The 22,260-nt window shown below is 38.2% G+C and overlaps 1 protein-coding gene across 15 annotated transcripts in view; it reads right to left on the bottom strand.

The window, feature by feature from the left end:
- LOC113966595 overlaps positions 1-22,260 on the bottom strand; it is a 290,519-nt gene that overhangs the window by 24,118 nt on the left and 244,141 nt on the right. For 9 of the 15 annotated variants that reach the window (XR_003533882.1, XM_027681488.1, XM_027681491.1 and 6 more), the window contains one exon: positions 16,763-16,975. Coding sequence is in view for 8 of the 15 variants with exons in the window: in XM_027681488.1 (XP_027537289.1) it covers positions 16,835-16,975 (141 nt within the window). In the remaining 7 variants the exon portion in view is untranslated. Of the gene's footprint in view, positions 1-14,694; positions 14,760-16,762; positions 16,976-22,260 lie in introns of those variants that run through there. The other 6 variants (XR_003533884.1, XR_003533886.1, XR_003533887.1 and 3 more) reach the window with 1 other exon arrangement.

Genomic DNA, 22,260 nt, shown 5'->3' with positions numbered 1-22,260 from the left:
AATAACTTTGAACTGGCTTTGTGAAGTTTCAAATGAACACTAATATTTACTCTTCTTGGACTCTGTTATTCAGAAGATGCTAAACATGTAAGTACGGGACTTTTAGGATTACTGAGTCAAATAACGTAGGACAATTTTCTTTGCCTGATAGATGGTCATTAATGTTTAATTTCTCTTTTGGCCTTGGTTACTCCTACTGCTAGCAACAAGGCCTTTTCTCTTGACAGCCTGGGGTTTTTTTACATATCTTTTTCAATTTACTTAAAAAAAAAAATTATTTTGTCCCTGAAAAAACTTGACATTGTTAAGACTCCATTTGTACACTTACTACACTTTCATTTCTCCTCAATAATGGTCTTTGCTTGGTCTTCACATAACTATTTCCCTGTAGGACAGAACTATTGTCTGCCTGCATGGAACTGTTTCTTGGTAGCTGGGTGAACTCCTACCTCCAGGTTTATAGAAAAGCTCTTATAGCTGAAGAAGGGACAAGAATTCACCATGTTCCCTCAATCATTTATCATTTGCCTTGCTCTTCTTTGAGTATAAATGAAGAAAATTTTATCCTAACAAAGTAATGAACTGCTGCAACTGCATTCATGAAAATTTCACCCTGGAACAAAGAAATTGTTTTTTGTTAAATAGCTTTAAATTCATAAGAAACATGAGGATTCTAAAATATAATATAAATTACATGAATTTGAATCCTTGTAACAATGATGGTAACTCTCTTACCCCCATTTTTTTAAAATTTTTTTTGATTATTCAAGATCAATTAAGGCCACATATATGGAGACAAAGCTTGTGAAAAAAAAATTAGGAAAAGTTCTCACTTTCTTACATTCCACAGAACTAGAATTTAATGTGCATGCTCTTATTAATGAATATTCCTAAGGATTTGTCAAATATACTTATACATGTTTACTTCAATCCACAGATTTAAAGTTTAAAGCAGATTTAAAGCTTCTGAAGTCCTCTGCAGCTCTGAGACCATACAGTAATTTTTAGAGCAAGTATTTTCAAATGCTTTTTTAACAAAGATAGTTACTTTTCCAGTATTTCAAATGCCATGCTACAGACACTACTGATAAAAGATAACTGGGACTGATTTTTACTTGAATATTTTGACATACTTCATCAAGGATTTTATTTATTTCTTCTTACAGGCAAGTTTTGTGGGTTTTAAGGTGTTTGGGTCCACTCACTTTTGAAAAGAAAAGCTGTGAGTGAAAAATTACATTAAAAAGATGCAATATACTTAATTAATTTTAGAAAATTTTACTTTCTCACTATTTCCTAGTTTCATATATATTAATTGAAATATAGACTTACATTAGTGAACACCTCTCTTTATGCACAGATTCTGTTGTCATTAACACTAGTTCTGAAATAAATCTTCACTCGAGACTTCACTCAGGAAGAAATGTACTATCAGGCCTTAAAAATGTAACATTACATTTGGGAAGCTGTGTTTGACAGAAAGCAATGGTAAATTGGGAGCTGAATGGCATAAGTACAGTTCCACCAAATGGAAAGAAGAGAAACAAGTGATGATGATCAGACCAGTCAGTAGAATCCTCCAATGCAATGTTAAAAATACTGTAAAATAACTGTAATTCTCTCTAATGAGAAATTAGTATGTGGCAAAAAAGGGTTGTCTTTTAAAAGACAATATTATTTAAATATATTTTTGTTTTCCCTCTCAAAACTGGCCATGAATGTGACTCACTTCACTTTGTGTTATGCTACTTTTTGTTTAAAGCAAAAGCTTTGAGGATACCTTACCTGAAGAACAAGGTAAAAGAATAATTCCCTACTTCATAACCAAAGCAAGAGTTTGTTTTGCTGTTTAGTCATTTAACTTAACAAGTAAATAACATTATTTGATAACTCATGACATAAATAGTCACATTTTCTCCTTTTTGTTGGACAGAAAAAATAGTGTTCAGGTACAGAACAGAGAGGCAAAATTTTTCCTCAAAACAAAAAGCTGAATGTAAATCTTCAGACTGCTTTTGGATGCTGAATAAGCTGATCTCCATTACAAAAATAGCTCAGGTTAAGATCTGGGTATCTCACAATGCAGACCCTGCTGGTTTAACAGATTCCATATTCTGCAGATGTTTTCATAGAGTCGAAAAATTTGAAGCAGCTAAATTTACTTCAAGGAGATGGAAACTTATAATGACTTGACCAGTTTAGTGACATTTAGGGAATTAATGAGATATTCCATTAATATGTGTCATGTGAAACTGCTATTACACTCTGGAAGGGACTAATAGACCATCATTCTGTGTCTGGAAGTGATCAGCAGTCAATAACTTCATTCTCTCACAGTTTTAAAAGGGAAGAAGTTCTGTAACCTCAACAACTCTTCAGTGCATGGTTTGAATCAGAAATATTGCTACTTCTAGCGCCACTGCACATACTGTTCTTATTCGCACAAATGTTTAACATTCTTGATTCTAACTAGGAATTTCCCTAAATTAAGTTTTGTGGTAACAGGCTGCAAATTAATTACAGTTCATATGAAAGCTGGGGTTATCTTATTCTTTTTGATTCAGGCTTTTGAGAGTTTTATATTTCTCATTCATGTAAGTAAACTTGAGCAGACACAAAGGAAGGGCACACACAAATTAACTCTCCCTTACGATGACACCGTGCAGTAATGATATGGCTACAACATAATCACATTTAGTGTTTGTTGTCTTAGCCTAAACTGAACTAACCAGCATTATGAGATACATTGCCTAACTGTGTCAGCATCAGGCAGTTATCTGTGTGCCTTCACACTGGATTTTTGGTTTCTCTTTAGTTTGGAATTTTGTGGGTTCCTAATAGTCAAGAGTATGGAATAATTTTGACATGGTTTCAATATGTCTGGAATGTGAACTACCCTCAATTACTACTCTTCAGACTTACCACCCTTTAAATTTATATACTACAATGGGGTTTTCTGCCTATAAAAGAAAAAAAAAATTGACCAGGCAATACAAAAAACTTATTCCCGTGGGGCCTTCTCTTTATTTATAGATATGGAGTTTTATCTGTACACCTTTCTTTTTTAAAAATAATAAAAAACATAACTTTCAAGACATAGTAATGAATATTTTACAGTTACTGAGATGTCCCAAAATGGATGAAGCAAAACAATGTGAAGCTACAACACCCTCATGTCCTTTCCCCACATCTTTCAAGCTCCCTTTGTTTCTTCCACCTTCCTGTACTCCTCTGCCTCCATACGCAGAGCCCCTCTAAGTGCAAATGCACAGCCACTGCAGTCCCATTCCTCACAGCCTCTCTCTTATTCTGTGTGCTGCTTCAATTTCCTTCCTCCTCTTACATCCTCTTATACTTCTTATCACATAATAATTCATCCTCCCTATTCCTTCCTTTCTCCCATATGGATACACTCTGTGTCTCTTGCTGCTTTCTTCATTGACTAGTTCATGTCCAAAGGTTTGATTTTGGAAAAGGTAAGAAAAATTATCATTAATTAACCCCTTGCTAGCTCCTCCCTCTTCAGAACATTAATTCCTAATATTTATGAATATTAATTTGTAAATATTAAAAAGAAAGCAAACTTGTTTCTATAAAATCACTGACAGACTTCAAAACCAAATAATTTCTTTTTCAAGCTTTGCAATCTCTACTTTGAAAAAACCCTGCAGTTTGAGAATAACTAGGAGACTGTTGCAGGTAGTTCTACAGTATTAGTTCTGTATTTGGTAAATTTCTTACTAATAAATAAAAGAATAGATTTCCAGAAGTTACAAGTTGCTTATTTTCAGTGAAAGTTTTGCAATTACAATCTCCAAGATCAATCCTTTAAAAGCCCATTATACAAAACTCTAAAAATGAAATCTCTTATTCACCTTTGAATAGATATTGAATGTGAGAGTCTGGGGGGGGGAAAGTCCACGAAAGGAAAAGCATTGCCAATCAATTATTAAAATAGTTGAGTTTAACTAAGAATCTTGTTTCTTAAAATATTTTCACACCACACCTCACTGACTCATTGTTGAAGCATTTGAGTTCGAGTTCCATCAAAAAATTCCTTACCATGCTGGTTTTGCTGACTTGCATTAAATCTACGACGAAGCTTCTGAGTGCAAGTCCAAGTAAATTAAAGGTCCAATCAATAAAAATGGAAATCAGCCTTATAAATCACGTTGCCTACTAAGAACTGTCATTAAATTAGAGTCAAATCACATTACACAATAACAACCGGCAGCCACTCCTCCCACACGAGAAGGTATCCTTAACACAAACCTGGAGATGCGGTGTTCGCTCCGGACTTCCAGGGTTGCCCCTTGGTGAGGATTCCCACATCCTTCGGCTCCTGGCTTAGGGAGCTGTGTGGGCCCAGCCCCGTGGCCTTGAATCACAGCCCTTATCCGCTTTGGTATTTCCAGCAGCTCCCAGTGCTAATAAATACTACATTCATTAGGCAGGCTGCATGTTTGCTTCCACAGACCAATACTCAGACATTTTTAGCCAAAAACCCCCAACGTGGCTCAACACTGCTCAATTCCTTCCCTTTGGGTACAACACTGCCTGTACCTGTCCTTGGTGGAGCAGTGGGGCAGCAGAAGCCCCCACGTCTGCAAGAGCCACCCCAGTCCCAGCAGTGCAAAGGGCTCCTGGGTGCCTGCACGACGGTGCCTGCTGGTTCAAAGGACAGAGGCACGAGTGCCTGGGCAGTGTTCCCTGCCAGCACTTGTCCTAAAAACAGGAGGCTGGGGACAACACTGTCTCCCACAGCAGACAACTCCTCCTGCAGTGCAGGGTAAGAGAAGGGAAGGAGAAGGGGAAGGTATGTCCCCTTCAAGCACCTGCATGGCCAGCAGCAGCTTCAATAGGCATATCAGGCGTGCAACCTGCACGTATTTTTTCTGACTGCGTTGCTTTTATTGCCTTGCTTTACAACAGCAAGCGGAGAGAAATTAAGGCACTATTATCTCATAAAAGTGGCTAAGAATATATTGGCAGTCCATGTTTAAGTGCTTCACATACAGAAGCACGACCTAGAGGCAGCACCAACCACTTTATGTATATTTAACATCCTGCCACTGGGTCACTCATTATGAAGTCTATGGTCAAAAAGCTGTAAAAATGCCTTTGCACCTGTGGTTTTCTTTTAAACTTGCCCTCATGTTGTAAATCAACAGGATGCAGGCTCCTAAATGCCCAAGATTTTCTGGGGAAAAAGCAGGATTGCTTCAAAATGTTACACTAAGTATGAGTTAGGTTCTTAGACTTGCCACTGAAATTTGCATTTTGGCAATTCTGTTACATTTATAACAAAACCAAAACAATAATAAAGATACCTGTAAATTCTTCTTATATCAGAAGCTAAACACTTCGAAGTGTAACATACTTTACAGTATGACTCTCAAAACCCCTTTTATCACCACAGGAATCGTGTACTTCACAAGTCACATCCTGAGTAAACATAATTCTGAAGACAAAACCAATTTTTTTTTTGGTAAAACCCTCCCTGTGGCTGTAGCCAGACTGCCAGCTGTGGTACTTCAGATGGACTCAAGCAATCAGTCTCTTCTCAAAGTGTGTGTGGGCCATAAACAGACAAACAGCATAGGCTGAGAGTTTTCAGACTGCCTCCCTATCCAGCCAGTGGTGAGATACAAGGGGAATACATGGATTAGGTGGTCTGAGTTTAATTCTTTACAATGCACAAACTGGAAGTACATACTTGGGCAGTAAGGCCAAAAAAATTAGAAGTGAATATGGTAAGATACATACTGTTGGACAAATCTTGCCTAATGCTAGATCAAAAGTTATCAACATTTGGACAACGGAGCAAAGCACATTACTTAGCACAGAGCTCAACAGGTACACTGGTTCACTGCTGCTCCCTGTTCCCCAGCTCACAAAGGTGTCCTTGCCCAGTGACATCAGCCTCAGCAGCAACCCTCAAACAATTTAGTTCAACATAGTATAAATCGCACTTTAATAAAAATTCTACACCCCAAAAATTCTCTTCCCTGTGAGTGGCTCAACTGACATAGGTAAATCTGGGTGTTCAAAGCACTTTGGGAGTAAATCCCCTTCAGTTGTGCAAACTAAGTGTACTTAGGCTTCTTGAAGAGGTGGAGATAGAAATACTGTCTAAAAGTACAAGATTTGTGGGACAAGCTATGATACAGAATAGCAGTCACTGATCCTCCACCCAGGACACATGAATACCAGACAAGCCATGTCTCCTGATCATAGGCTACCGTGAAATCTACCTCCAGATCCAGACAGAACATCTTTCGTGGGCAACTTTGCAGGAAATCAACCATTTACACAGATTTAGCATGCTCCGAAAGCTATTCCTAGTCTCAGGCAGAAGTTCTCTCAAGTGATAGTGAAGTTCTCATGGTCAAGTTCTCATCTGATGGTTTCTTCCTAACATGGGAAATTAACAAATTTGTCTCAGCAAACTAATTGCAATGAACGAGATGGAGAATTTTGTGTTTGGTGTTCTTTTTTTCACATCAGTGCAGTGCCACACATAAAATCCCCACAATAAACACACATAAACATACACACTGATAGTCATCTTTTTTTAGACATACAAATCTATTTTGATATTCCAACCACAAGGCTGGGTGCATGTCAGGGAAAAGTGAGCCTTAAATTGCTTTTATTGCCCAGGGACTTCGGAAAAATGAGAGTCTCACAGAGCTTGAGCAAATCCAATCCCATGATCTCAAGGCAGACTACAAAGATTGTGCTACCAAACAGTCTGTGCTCCTTCCTGAGCTGGCAAGTCATGACAGAGAGGAGTCATGGAGCAAACTTTGGTTTCTACTAACCTTACAAACACGGCATCAGTCCCAATGCAACCCTGTTGCCAGCATGTCTGCAAAGTTTTACATTCATTTCAGGACTATCATCATGTCAGGAAATAAAGAATAAAAAAAGGACCAGTGAAAAAGTGAAAACCTAGAGTAAAATGGAGGGAGCTGCATTTCCCAGACAAACTGCATATTGACCCAGATAAATCACGCTCAACCATGGACATAAAGTTTAGTTGAGAGGACTCAGAACATTCAGATAAAAGCAATACAGGCATAATATATGTATGTTAACTACATATAAGAGAATGCAAAATGTACACCCTTCCCTTTTCATTCAGCCATAAAAGCAAAGCAGGTAGTACACAAGACTGTTCTGACTCTTAAAAAATGATTATTTTGCGTTCTGTATCTGTGCCCTTTCACTGAGACTCTTGGTGCAACGACTGGTGCACACCAGCATCAGTCTTACCCAAGCCAAACAACTACAATAGCCAGAAAGCCTCCAAATACAGGTTTTTAGGGGTAAGATCTTTCCATTCAAAAGCAAGTACAACAAAGTCAGTAGAGAGCAAAGAGATACATGCCTATTTTTTCTGTAAGATCAAATAACATGCCAATTTGTAAAAGAAGGGATAAGGAAACGGGTATTTCCGAACATATGAGAATGTCACACCAGGAAAAGAGAAGCCTCATGTTTGACTTTCCACTATGATTTTGCAAGTATTCTTGAAAAGACTTCATCAGTGCGAGGCTTGATCTTACTATTTCTAGAAGTAGCATAAAAGAAGAGGTGGAGGAAAAAAGACAACAAAATTTGCCTGAAATTTCCATATAAATTATATATATTACAATAAAATACAGTTGGAAGTTCCACCTGAATATGAGGAAAAACTGCTTTATTGTGCAGTGACTGTGCACTGAAACAGGCTGCCCAGAGAGGGTGTGGAGTCTCCCTCACTGGAGATATTACCAAACCTTCTGGATGCAATCCAGATGTGCTCTGGGATGACCCTGCTTGAGAAGGGAGGTGGGACCAGATGATCAACTGTGGTCCCTTTCAAACTGAACCATTCTATGATTCTGTGAAATATTCAGAAGCCTTATGCAAAAGTAAACTCTACAAAAAAAATCACTCTGATACAAATATTTTTACTATGTGAGAAGAGACAAAGCAGAAATGATGTAATTTTTCTGCACTACATAATGCAAAAGCATTAGCTTTTCAAATTTGTATTTAGCTGCTATAAAAGCAATACTCACATTTAAACAGGGCCTGCCAGATGTATTTAGTTTTAGTTTTATTAAAAATACCAGAAGCTGATCTTAATAGATAAATGAATGTCATATGAAAACATATTCAAAAAATTTGAAAAATTTCAGGTGCGCTTCTATTCCAACTTTATCAGTTGAGCAACCTATCATAGGTCTCTTGTTGAAGAGCTTCAATAAACAAGTTTTAGAGATTCCTAAGAGCTGTTTGTCATTTTTAAAGGATAGAACTGCAAGGAAAACCTTTCCTGGGATTGCTTTAAAATATTTTACCACATTCTGTATCTAAAAATCTCTTAAGAACTTTAACTTTTTTGAAGACTAGGAATTTAAACAAAGTATGAGACCAAGTGAAACTCGGCATTTTCTTTTGCTGAAGGGAAACAACAAGAAGAGAAATTCACTCGTATATTTTGACTTTTCTGTGCTATTTCAACACAGTAAAATTACTAATAACTTACTTTACCTCCTCTGGTAAACTGGATTAATGGTAGCTTTATTCCACAGAAAGGCCTCAAAATGGCTTGAACCAAAACATCCAGGCTCTATTAGTGCATCTGACCCACAGTTATTAACTCGGAAATGTCCCTTTAACTCTGTTTTCTCTGGCCCTGGCTCTGGACACAGGCACTCTGGGCTGCAGAAGGAAATACAAATGCTCCTCAGCTCTCTGAAGTGACTTAGCTCTAAAGACAAACAGGACCTGGCATTAAAGTGCATTTTTACCATGATGCAAGTTTCTGTGTTGGGAAGCAGGGCTAAGCCATGGATAACGCTTGATCTTTACCGAGGAAATTGTGGCAAGCAGGAGGGTGCTGGGCAGGTCAGCGCCTCTGCAGGCAGTTTTTCTGTAGGACCAAACTTGGGAAAGACTGGCGACCTGTGTCTCCTGAAGAAACCACTGGGAGTTGCAGGTCAGTTGGATCTCAAAATTTTCCCCAAATATCCTAACGGAGACTTCTCCCAAATGCAAGAAGCAACATAAAGGCACAAGGATGACAATGTTACAGCTTGCTTACAGGAATGAACACTCTCAGATGGGCCCTAGATTGGAACATATCCATGTGTTACATGTTACAAAGTGCATTTATTTACTATGGAATCATCATAGCAGTGTAATGCTGAGCCTACGTGACTGACTAATATTCCAAGCACACTGTAAAGGTGAAAAATGCCAGACTTCACCTAAAACAGACAATATGTTTTATGACTTTAAAATGAAATCACAGAAGATTTAACTCCATTCAGCTGTTCTTAATAGAGCTTTTTTCCCCTTTGTTTTTCATTCTCTACCTTAATCCGCTTCAAAATTACCTCACAGTCTCATTCATTTTTGCTCGTAACTTGATAACTCTTACCAAAACAATGTATTGCACATTACAGGGCAAAAATCTTAAATTAAAGAACAGAGAAAGAAATAGAGAAAATGTATATTCATTAAAGCTGGTGATGCTGCACTGAAAATTTGCATAGCAACCTGCAACTATGCCTGATAGAATTACAAATTTATCATGCCTTTGAAGGACAGATGAAACATTCCCACATTTTCTGCATCAGTCATTTCTATTCAGTTCAGCTTAGTATAAACAATTCCCCTTATTTTGCAACTAATTGAAGAATTAATATAAAAGGATTTGAACACCTGTTGCTCTGTTGGCAGAAACCAGCAATTACAATGTTTCTTTCCGGTGAACTTAAACTACAAAAGAAAAAAATTAAAATAGAAAAAGAAGAAAACATACTGGTGACCAGGGTCCTTTTGAATCCACAGAGGATATGACAGTTTTTATTCAGATTGAGAGTGGTCCCTGTTAAGTTTCATTGGTTGATGGAAGTCTCCTCTCTATCCCTCTATTTAGCCACTGCTCCCTTAAGCATTTTCCATTAACTTGGAGTAGCTTTGATTCACTCAACCTCATCTCTCCTCTGTCCCATATACTTAAAGTTAGGCTTAAAATCCACCTGTCCTACAGATCCTCTTTACCAATTTCCTATCACAAACAATCATCACGGAAAATAAATGCTGTTAAAAAGAGAGACTAAATCCATTTTCATCTCCTTTTTGCTTCCTTATCTAGGAGAGTGGTAAGGTAAGTCTTAAGCTGAGATAGAAAGAGGGGCCTGTAAGCAAGTGATTTTTTGAATAGACAGATATGGAAAGAAAACAATAACCAAAACACAATCAATTCTCAAATCCACTTAAAATAAACATTCTTAACTTTCCTTGCTGATGCAGAACATAAACTAATGAAACACTGGAAATATTGAACATCTTGTTATGTTCACTTCCAATAAAAGTAAAGCCAGAAACGCAGGGGTTCAAAATACCCTGAAGAAAGAACTACTTGCTGTTAACTTGGGAGCTCCAGGACCAGAACCCTCACCCCATGTGGAACAGCCGTGTTTCACACTTTCCCTATCCCATGGGAGTCTGGCCTGCCCATGGCCCACATCAGTGGTGTCCCCCTGAGTAGAGCACCACAGGGGCGTTGCTCCGCTCTTTTGCTTTATATCAACAAACTTAAATCATTTTCCATCAAAATTATCACTATTACTGTCTTAAATTATAAATTAATATTCTTGAAAATAATACTCCTTTTACTTTTTATGGAAAAGTATGTGGAAACATACAGTATCAGTTTTTCCCAACTATTTTGGAATGAGCGTCACTGCCTTGTCCAGATGCTTCGACTTTGGCAGCAGTGTGTTCCACCACATTGAGGAGACCTCATCTTTGAGGTCATTTTCAGAAGCAGCTCTCACTTAAAAAATCATGATGAATATGTAGGCACAGTCTTTTTCCTTCTTGCTTCATAGCTTTTACTGGGAATGGATAAACTGCAAAAACACTCAGTCCTTTTTCTCTTTTGGTTAGGACACCTGCTCATGGGATGTGCAGATCTTACAAGATTTTTTTTTAAGAAAAGGTACACAAACATACAGAGAACACCAGGACTGAGGAGGGATGATTTTGTCTACGGCACCTGGACCACACGGGTAAAACCACCCAGTGCTGGGAAGCGCCACTGTCATCAGTTTCCAGCGCTTTGGGAACCATTCACACAGGGAGTGTGACTTCTCCAAGTCCTGCTGAGTTGGGAAGATGAACCAGAACTTAATTCTGGGCCAAAAAAGACAAAGGCATTGTGGTTCAGGGTCAGCCTGACATGCTGTGTAAGGACATGGGGGCTGAGATCCCAGAGTGGGACTGGGTTGAGCAGCACATGAATCTCCACAAAGTGGGAACACAGGTGGGTCTGCAGGTCATTTGGATCTGAGTTTAAAACACCGAGTTGTTCAGGCACAAAGCAAGAATATTGTAAATCCAAGGAAGACCAGGATCAACTTGTGACATTGCCTGCTACTATCCAAGCAGCAGCATGAAATATTTTTTGGAAAGTATTATAAGGACAGAAAAAAATTCCTCATTTCTAAAAATTGTGAACCTATGTAACAACAGAAATGAAAAAACAACTGTGTGGGATAAGCTGTTTCCATGAAGAAAGAACGAAGCATTAAATACTTGATATTTTCCCGAATTTATAAATCAAAATAAACTTTTAAAGCTTTCCTGTTAATGGCATAAAAATAATCATCAGTCTTTCCTTAAGTGTCTGCAGTACATAGTCACAGCCCATTAAGACAACGTGTCAGCATTGTTCATAACAGGATTTAAATGAAATAATCAAGTCATCAGGACTATTTCAACATCAATAAAGCCTCAGAGTGTTCATTATGTACAGCCATGAAACAATACCTTTTTTGCATACTTTCCCTGATCAGATTAAAGTGGTGATGAATTCCTCGATGGCTCAAGTGTGCTCCAAGGAAAGCTAGAAGGTTGTACAGTTAACTCCCAGGGTGTAACTCTAAACCATACAACCTACTACCTCAACCCGGATGCACACAGCTTCCGACGGTGACCATAAAGTCTTCTTCACTTCTTCAGCCTTTCTTTGAAATAGGCCTATATATTTCCCATGGGGGTAGGCTTTCAACTGCAGTTATTCCCCACTTTTCAGACAAAAAGACATATTCTTAGATAGGTTTTTCTACTGCAGAGGTAGAATTTCTGTTCTATGCCGTTTATATATGTATAAAGATATATACGTGTGTTGCGTGCGTATATATATATACATACATATTTGATGGGAATGACGCAAGCCCAACTACATTTCTGGAAAGAAATTGATATTTGGCCTTATTTTACAATAAAAATAAAGTACAAAAATCTTCTTGGTTTTTCTACATTTTTTTTGAGTGTAATACCATGCAATGGTATATTTAATAAAGCCAGGAAACGGTATATCCTACACTCCCTCATTGGAAACCCTACAGTTCCCTCACACTTCTTTCTAAATTTTAATAAGATATTAAGCCAAGTGTGCTTAAAGCAACCGATAAAAGAACAAATCACTTAATCAAGTTTGAAGATAAGGCAATGGACAAGAGAAGCATTCCAAACCCAGTATAGTTTTGCACACTCATTTGGGCTTGTTGTCAGATGTGTGCTACACAGACCTCTGCCAGATCACCACACTGACACAGACCCATAGAAGCGAGCTTGTGCAGTGCGTTTCAACACAAGATCGGATCTACGGGTTTATGCCAATTGGCATCGCTGATTACAATTTTCCTTTTAAAGGGAGACGCGGAAGACTTTATACAAACAAACATATGACGTGATATAAGAATGAGTATTCAAGACGGAAAATATTACCATCTACTGCAAAGAAGGCTGCTTCAAGTTTAACTGCATAAATGGCGGAGGCAACAAACAAGGCAATGATTTGTAACTAGTTTCTTTTTGAAAATGGAAGAAAACCTATTTTACTTTTTTTTTACAGATTGATGGCACAGCATTGTTTGTCTTCAGCAGGAATTAACATCCTTTTGCGCACCCTTTGCCTTAACAATGAATCCTCAACTCCCAACTTGCACCTGACTATAGTGTGCGCACAGCAGGCAAGACTGGAATCAATAATTGGACATGACATAGAAGTAAACAATACAGGTTTGTCCTTTGTGTCTGAGCTCATACCATGTGCTACAACTCAAAATAAAAATCACCCCACCAAATCCAACAAGCATGAGGCACACTGGAGTGCTGCTCCCATACAACATTACGAAGACTGCTTAGCTATTTCTTCAACTTACACCGCAGCTATATACTGCTTGACAATAACTTGTTGATTAAACAACGGCTATTAATCAAAGCAAAGAGGTTGATTTGTATATTTTATTCACTAATCCTCTCATCAATGCGATTCCCTAACAACAGGAATGCAAGTGGAAACGCGATCTTGTAAAACTCCAGGGTTAATGCCTACAACAAATCCTTCCTTCTTGTGACTGGCAAGCATAGGATACAAATTATCACACACTAAAAGCAGGGGTACTCCACACAACAGACTGAAAACAGGTCCTTTGGAGCAATAACCAGTAATTCAGAAAGGTGAGATACAGACAGTTTTATAACTTTCATATTCTAAACGAAAGCACTGACAAACACTGCACCTTGAAGCAGAACATCTCACACATCAGAATAACTTTTAACAATACCACCACAAACGCATTTGTAAAATACAGGCATAAGATACAAGTATAATTTTAAAACCAGGTGCCATAGAAAGGTGCCTTTTGATTTCAGCAGGGTACTGAAATCTGCGTCTCAATACCATTTTAATGCCTTCCTTCCACTAGTTTCCACCAAAGGCCTAATTCTGCCATTGTTAGTTGGACAAAATTCCTTCTAGGAAAATAAATGTTGTCAACAGCAAAGTTTTTTTATCAGGGCAATGTTTCATTTTCTTGCAGACTGCAACATGTATTTTAAGTTCAGTAATGACGGCTGTAAATTAGTGAATTACCTTTTCCTTTTCTTTTTTTTTAAACTTGCTGGATTAAATGTTGCATGCTCAAGCACACCCTTTTGCATTTTAAAATAATGTTATTTTATTTTTCTAGAACAATCTCTTTTAAACCTGCTTTCACTTTATGTGCAACACTTCAGCATTCAGAAGGAATGGTATTTTTATAGCTGTTTTCTGCTGACACTGAGGAGATAGAATATGTAAAGACAAGACTTCAAACTAGAAGAGCTATCCTAGTATCAAAAATAAGTATGCAGACTGCATATACAACTTACTGAATGATTTCATAAGCGCTGTAAAATTGCTTTTCCAATTTTCTTTTTTTTTTTTGTGAATAGAAGAGATATTCCACATTTCAAAAGTAATTGTCACTGTGTTATAGTTACATACTAGCAAAAAAATATATGTATTATAAATATACTAGTGATATGAACATACTAGGAAATATATTATATATAATATATTTACTAGGCATAACCAAAAACAAATTATGTTTTAACTTTTCAATTAATTCTAAAACTTCATGTAAACATACAGTATAAAGCCACAGCTTTGTACAGCTACATCTACATAAACTGCAACATTCCCAACAGAAAGTAACAAGAACAAAAGTGTAATGCACATATCTGAAATTATATTTGTAGGCTCTCTTAAGGAAATAATTTATTAAAATCTAAACTGCTTCATATTCTTGCTAATAGCTTTATTTTTTAACAAAAAAAATTTCAAGATCACTGTATTACCTTCGTTGATTTCTGGTATAATTAACTTCTTCATTTTCTTTTTTCATTTTTACTTTTTTCTTTCACTAAAATAAAAAAAAAAAAGGCGAGAGAAATATTTTGAAATATTTGCTTTATGTGAAGTGTTTTCTGAACAACATGAAACGTACACAAAATTAGTAATTATGCTTTTAAGATATAAACCCGATACACTGCTGATGCCCCTCCTCAGGGCCATGGGAAGACATGCTGTGAACACGCACACATTGGCAAAGGGAATCTTTCATTTAGTATTTCCTAGGCTTTTCTCACCCTGTAAATACTTAATTTATATTAGGAATTTCAGAAGGGAGGGAGCAGACGTAAAAGGGAGAACTTTTATCAGACAGTGAATACAATTAGGTAATTTAGCCCGGAACTTCACAAAAATACTGGGATAAAGTATGTGGTTTAAATCAAAAAACATTTACAAAAAATCATGGGAGGGGGAAAGTGATTAGTATGACCAAATAGAGAATACTGAAAAGTTATTTTAAGCTAATGCAAGCCTTGGTTTCTCAACAGGCTTAGGTACGAATGACAAACAAAACTATTCCAACAAAACTATTGGGGAGGGCAGGATCACCACAAATCTAAGAAATACTTTCTGGTCCAAAATGCGTATATGGAGGTGTTTGTGTCATATATATATAAGGTCTCTATTCAGCAATTTCCCAGAATTCATTGCAGAACAATAAAAATATAAAGTAGCAAAATTGGCATATAATCTTAGAAGTTACTGTCTAATCAGTAATGTATAAAAAATGAAGTACATGTTAAAACAATTCTATTTTGTAAAGCCATAATACATTCATAAAGCTTTTTATTAGACACACACACATCATGAACATTTTGAAAAAAACCTCAAACTATAAGAGTTCCTGACGAAAGAGATACTGCAATTTCAAAGTAATTTTGAGCTGAGGACATCTGTATTTTTAACATAAATTAAAAAGACTAGGAAAATATAAAAAAAAATAAATAAATCCAAGCTACATAAAACACCGATTTGGCTGAGCTTTTCAAAATCTGTCAGTCAGAATGAATTTTGTTACACACTCTTCTAATTGCCTAGGAATATGTTACAACAGACAGACAAACGCCTTAAGAAAAAAATCTCTACTAAAGTGTCACATGCTCAAAACTTACTTTAACTGTACATGCACTTATCACAAATATTCTGAATGGGTATTTTAAATACTATTTTCAGCTATTCCTGGACAAGTGCTGCTTTACCGAACATCTTAAAATAGTCACTGTTACTAGCTGCAAACCAGGCGTACTTCATGAATGTCCCAATAATGTGCCTTTTATTCCAGTGCTTATCACACTGATTTCTTTGTAATGGATTTAGATACAAACTGTAAGAAACTCATATTTGAATTAACTCAATAACAACTTTAATATACTGGCTACAAGAGCGATCCTTTCCTGCAGTTTAACACTTTTTTTTTCCACTTCTCCTCTTTAGAAAGTGAAAGCATGAGTCACACTGTAAAAAAAGAATTTAATTTCCTTAGCAACCAGATCTAAATACCCACAACTTTCTTAGAGATAACCAAAGCTTCAACTGAGTAAATGTAACATTAAGGTCTTTGCATAACTCCAGTGCTTAGCTAAGACAAAATGTGCCTAACCACTTCTATAGACCCTCAATTTTTTGTTTACTTTCTATTTTCAGCAGTATTAGATCAAACACACACCCAAAAAAGTTAGTTTTAAAAAGTGTGAACAGCTGACTACGTTAAAATTAATACACAAGAACTCAGTTGCAAAACAACATGTTTAAAACAACTTAAAAAAAAAAAGAAAAAGAGGAAAAAAAGAAACAGAAGCTATACCTGATATGAAAGGTACGTTTTCACCCAGTGCCAAATACTGCTATATGAGCAATAGTGAAAAAAACAAGCAAACAAACAAAAAATTCACTCCTTCTTTCTTTTTTCGTTTTTTTCCTTTTTTTTTACTTAAAATCTCCTGTGTTCATTTTGTTACACTGTTTTAAGAAGCTCTAACACGTCCTGATGCCTCTGTAGTGAAACATGCCAGATTTTTTTTTTTTTTGGAAGCAGGAGAGTCACTTTTTTTTTTTTTTCCCTGCACTCTTGTATGTAGGACAAACTCAGATTTGTTTCTTCTTCTCAGGGCTCCTGTTCTTTCTCGGAAGAAGACCAGGATGCCTGTCTTCTCTCTCTCTCGCTCTTCTCGGAATTCCAGGCACAAAGCACTGCGCAAAAGCTGCACCAATCCTTGCCGCAACTGCCTGCACAGGACAAGAGGTGGGGAGAGACCAGAAAATTCACCTCTCCCCTGCGCCGGTTTTATAAATGGGGATTGTACAAATCTGCCCGAGCAAAGGGGTGAAAAGGCAGGGTGCCAGTTTGCTACACTACGCTGCAATGAGCTCATGTTCAATGCTGTCGCCCCGTTTGCCCGGTTCAAACGCCTGTTCATTAAACAGGAGGAAGGAAAAAAAAAAAGAGAAAGCCACCAGAAAAATAAAAAAAAACTTCTATCCTTGAGACCCTCTAAACTACACACCATCAATAAAAAAAAATAAAATGTGTAGTTTTAAAACGCAGTTATGGAGTATAAATATTCTGCTTATATTTTCTTTCTTTTTTTTTTTCTATTTGGAGATAAGAAGCAGAATTTATCAGGCGTGAAAGGGACAGCCTCCTGGTGGTGTGCCAAAAAAGCCAGAATAAAGGCAAAGTTGTGCTTCAAAGCTCAATCGCTTGCTGAGTCTGGCTAAAGTCAAGTATTAAGATCCACCATTTTCTGAGCCATGTAAGAAAAGAGGAAAAAAGTCAGAACGGGCACCGCTTTCCAAGTCTCCGTTGGCACCATCACAAAATCTCAGCCGTAAGGTCACATGATGCTCTGCCAAATGTGGAGTGCATTCCCATAAACCATTCTGCTGATACTGCGAAGGCAGCTATTGTCTAGTTTATACCCAAAGTTCAGCCCACTCTTCATTGAATTAGCTGAAAAACGCATCACCTTTGGGGGTTGGGAGCCATGGAAACGTCTACCTGGCAGGCTGCCCACTTTTTCTGCCCATCAACCAGAGATGGAATTGTGCTGCCTAATGTAATGATGACGAGGAATGTGAAGAGTCGTCCAAAGTGAATCTGATTCTTGCAAAGCCTGCTTCATTTGCACAGCAAACTCTGGCTTCTTGTCGTTAAAAAGGGGAGGGGGGAGGGAAGAAGAAGAAGAAAAAAAGCGCCTTTCTCCTAAATGTAGCAATTAAAGGTCTAGTAAACATGCCTAGTCTGCAACTTTCCTTCATAACATACTGAAATGGTTCCCAAAATAAAGCACTTGGTATAACACAAATTTTCTGATTTAAAGCAGCACTTGCTTCTCCCCAAGTTAATGTGGCATCCCCTGGACATTTTTTTCTCCCTAAGAAAAAAAAAGAAAAAGAAAGGAAAAAAAACTACACAGCAGATCTCTCATCCTTTCTTTTTACCTGTCTTTATTACCTCCTGATTTTATCTAGCACAAATAATACATGCGTGCGGCAATACCCACCAGTAACTGTGGGGATGCAATATTGCTGCAATCTCCCTCAAAGCAATCTCCTGAGAAAACTGGTTGTGTTTCCAGCAGCACAAAACCCTTCATCTGAGCCCTCTTATCTTCACTAGTGAGTAGGACAGCTGGTCTGCAAGTTTGCAAACCAGCACATTTGAAACCAGCCGGCACCCTCCCTTCTTCAAAATGCATTTAAACTGGATTTTGTGAAAAGAGATGCAATCAGGCAGAATTTATAAACGATGCAAGTTACTAAACAGACTAAGTAATAGACATTACTCTTTTGATACAGACCTGAAATTTCAATTTTGCCCAGTAATTGTTTTAAAGTAAAATGTCACGTAAAATGTCACTTCCAAATGAAAATATCACGTAACCTACTGAGCAATAAACATGCTTGCCCAGCACCTGAAAACCTCATACAGAAGAATTGACCTCAGAGCTCCGTGTTGTGAGCAAATGAGCTCACTGTTTCTACGCCATGAAACTTAGTAGCTACTGCAAAGGCAACGTTAAAAAGTGGTAATTTCTCTGATCTTCCCATTAATAAAAACAGAGCCATGGGAGGAGCCTCTCTACCTATTAGCATCACTATAAATGCTCCTGTAGAGAGGAGGTTTGCACACTAGAGAGCTTACAGCCAAACACTGAGAAGGAAAGGCAAACAAAGTTGGACACAGCAGGCTAGGAACCGCAGCGGGAGGACAGGAAAACCCATTCCCAGGGACATTGTGGGCCGTAACTCTCCAGCTCAGCTACTTTTATGCTTTGTTCTACAGTTCTTTCCAGTTTTCACTTTATTTACCTGGAGGAAATTGAAGGTTCATTGCCGAAGGAAGGAAGTGTGAGAATGGGGGCTTTGAAGTAGAGGAAGATGGTTATGATGGTGGCACAGCCCTCAGAGGGAGGGCTGCAGGGGCTGCACCCCCAGCTGGGACTAGGGCAGTGCAAGGGGCAGCCTGGCAGTGTGAGTCAGCCTCTGTCTTGCTCCTGGCACACCCCAGAGGCCTCCATCCAGGTTTCTGGGAGGGTAGGTGTGGCTGGGAGGACAGTGTTCGGGGTAGCCTCTATGAATGACAAGGGGCAGTGCTGTTGGGACCTGTGCTGGGGAGAAGGTGCAGCCACTATGGCCCAACAGTGGCAAGGGGCTGTGAGGAGGTGCTGAGTACAACATCAGGGGATGGAAGTGATCCTGCTCCACCTGCTGAGCCATTGCACCTGGGCTCAGCCCTTCTCTGGTCAACTGGTGGGAGATGTCTGACAACAGAGAACTTACTATGGCCCCAGTAAACCAGTCCATGGCTTAGTCCCTCTCTTTTCCAGATTTGAAGGTTTTCAAGGGCCCACAGCTGGAGGAAAGCTCTCTGATGCAATGACCTGGTTCAAGCTTTCTCAAATGGTCTTCCAGAGTGAAATGCCGTGTGCGTGGTTTTGAGTCCATAAACCGTTTTTGTTTTCCTGTGAGCTAAAGATGGCTCAGTAGGTGCTACCAGTAAGTGGAAATGATGCTTATCACTCCAGCTACTTGCCACAAGACCACAGGGATCACCCTGACTTCCAAGGACCACAAGCAAACTCTGCATGTTATTATGCCTCAGCCATAAAATGAAACATAGGTGGATTCTCCCACAAATAACTTTGAGATTTAATAATATATCTCAGAGATTATTTAAAAATAAATTAATTTCTTCAGGCTCATAAAACTCAGACAGCCAAATATCTTTCATTAACAATTATGTAGAAACTGAAACTTGAGATTACATTTTATCGTTTTAGTAGACCTCTTGTTGATTTGAGCAAACAGATCAGACTAGAGTTTTACTTTTTTTTTCTAACAGGGCACATGGGACTCCAGTTCATCCCACCTTATATTTTACCATCAACCATAAAAATGTTTAGGCCATAATACATCAGTGTCTCCAACAGAACCCCTCACAAGGGTGCAACCTACAAACCCAGGTGCATTTTGCATCACTGTGAAAAATAATGGTTTCATTAGAATTGAGCAGAAGCCTCCAACTAAACAGCAATGAATTCATATCCTGTTCAAATTTACTACTATTACTATCAGTGGTGGTATGTGAAAAGGACAAGGGAACAGTCCGACTTTCAGATCTCAGAAGGGTGTTTGCCACTAATTACAAATAATAGACAGTCTGAGCTGGGCAAATTTGAGCAGCAGCTTTTGAGGGATGACAGGCACAGCATCCTACATAGTCTTTTTTTATTTTCCATGTGCGGAAAAACACTTCAACATGTGGCTGGCCCTCAGTAATGAGTACTGACTTCACCAATATTCAAGAAGGATGTTAAAAAGCTGTTAAAAAAAATCACTTGCATATGTGCCTGACAACAATTAGAGACGTAGATGAACCTCAGAGTGCTTTGCCTATGAACTAATACAGGGGCAACACAAAAGGAACTAAAAAGATATATCTATGGGAGCGCCTGGCCCTCTTCATCCACAACTGGCAGGGAGGAAGGAGGCTGCACAGGACCAGCCTCTCCATGGGAGAAGAGGACACCCACCAATCCTTCCTCTACTCAGGAGGCAGAAAGGGGAAGGCAAGGAGGACAGGAAATTTGGGCTGGGCTGAGGGTTTCTGTTCACAGACGAACATGGTTTCTATGTCTGTACTCAACTCCCACAGAAAAACCATCGACCCAATCTTCTTAGCTTAAGAGGCAGTTTGCAAATCAACTGGAAAGAAAAAAATCAGGACCTTCCCTGGGCAATGGCAACCCACACAAGATATGAGAGCAAACCTGAGAGAGAATGGGAAAGAAACACAGCAACAGTGTTGGAGTGAAGTGACAGAGATGATGGGAATCTGCTCTTTCACATGGTTTTTCTTGAACAGGAAAACAAAACTAGCAAGCTTAAAACTATAAAACTACAAGTTAAAAGCTGAAAACATACAAAGCAATGAGGACATGCAAGTGGTGGATATATTGCACATTTCTGGATAACTTTAACATACTGTATTGCATGGCATAATACTAGAATAAAATGGTCCTGCTCTGCAGATTACATTCTCAAAGTCCCTAGTATATAGAGGTGACAAAAATTATTTGTAAAATGCATGCAAATTAAAATTTATCATCTGCTTGTTACTTTAATTTTATCCTCAAATGGCACTAGGCCTTCTGTTTTTTTCTGCCTTAAGGTTAACAGCACCGAATTAAGAGACTTAAGCAAGATGCTCTATGGTAAGAGCCAGAGATGTCATTCATCACAAATTTAAGTGTAATTTTCTCCTTTCTGAAATTTTCATGAACAATTTTGTTTTAAATTCCTTCTCAAAACTTTTCACTCTGTTGTCTGCAACTTATTTAAGTTTTTGGTCACTTCGTCTGTATGGTTGGGCACCTGATCTTCACAACCTTCTTTCTGCTTTGCTACTGCAGAAAGAAAATTAAAAATAAGTAGCAACAAAACTGAATAGTGCACATCCGATACTCTTGTTCCTGCAAGCAAAGCCTTATTCATGGATGTTTTAAGATTAGCTCTTCCCTTAAGAGTGCAGATACTCATAAATATCAAAGGGTACAAATATAATGAATTGAAACAGATACTGAAAATTCAGATGAGCCTTTTCCAGTAACTCTTGCACAGTATGAAGAAAGAACTCAGAACAAAAAGGAGATAACCTTCTGTTCTTCACAGGGAAGCACACTTGTAGAATAAGCAGCATGGCTGCAGTGCTGGAGGAGTCCAGAGAGGAGTCCATAGCAAGGCCCAAGCAAAATCCAGGCTAAATCACCATTTCCCATACCTTAGAAAAGCTTTGTCTATTACAGGCACAAAAAGATATGGCACTTTCTCCACAAACAACAACACAGTGACTCAGTCAGGTAAAAATGCTGTCGTGTTGTATCAAGCCAAATCCGATGCTAGGAAGAGTTTTGCCACAGACATTTTCTTCAACATACATGTTTCAGCTCCCTTTTACTTCACCACTGTCACTCCAGAAATATTAAATAAATTCACAGCAAGAGGTAAAA

Source organism: Neopelma chrysocephalum, unplaced genomic scaffold (assembly GCF_003984885.1).
Source record: "Neopelma chrysocephalum unplaced genomic scaffold, ASM398488v2 Primary Assembly neopelma1_60, whole genome shotgun sequence".
In the NCBI taxonomy this organism is placed as follows: Eukaryota; Metazoa; Chordata; class Aves; order Passeriformes; family Pipridae; genus Neopelma; species Neopelma chrysocephalum.
This window is presented reverse-complemented; position numbering and strand designations above follow the sequence as displayed.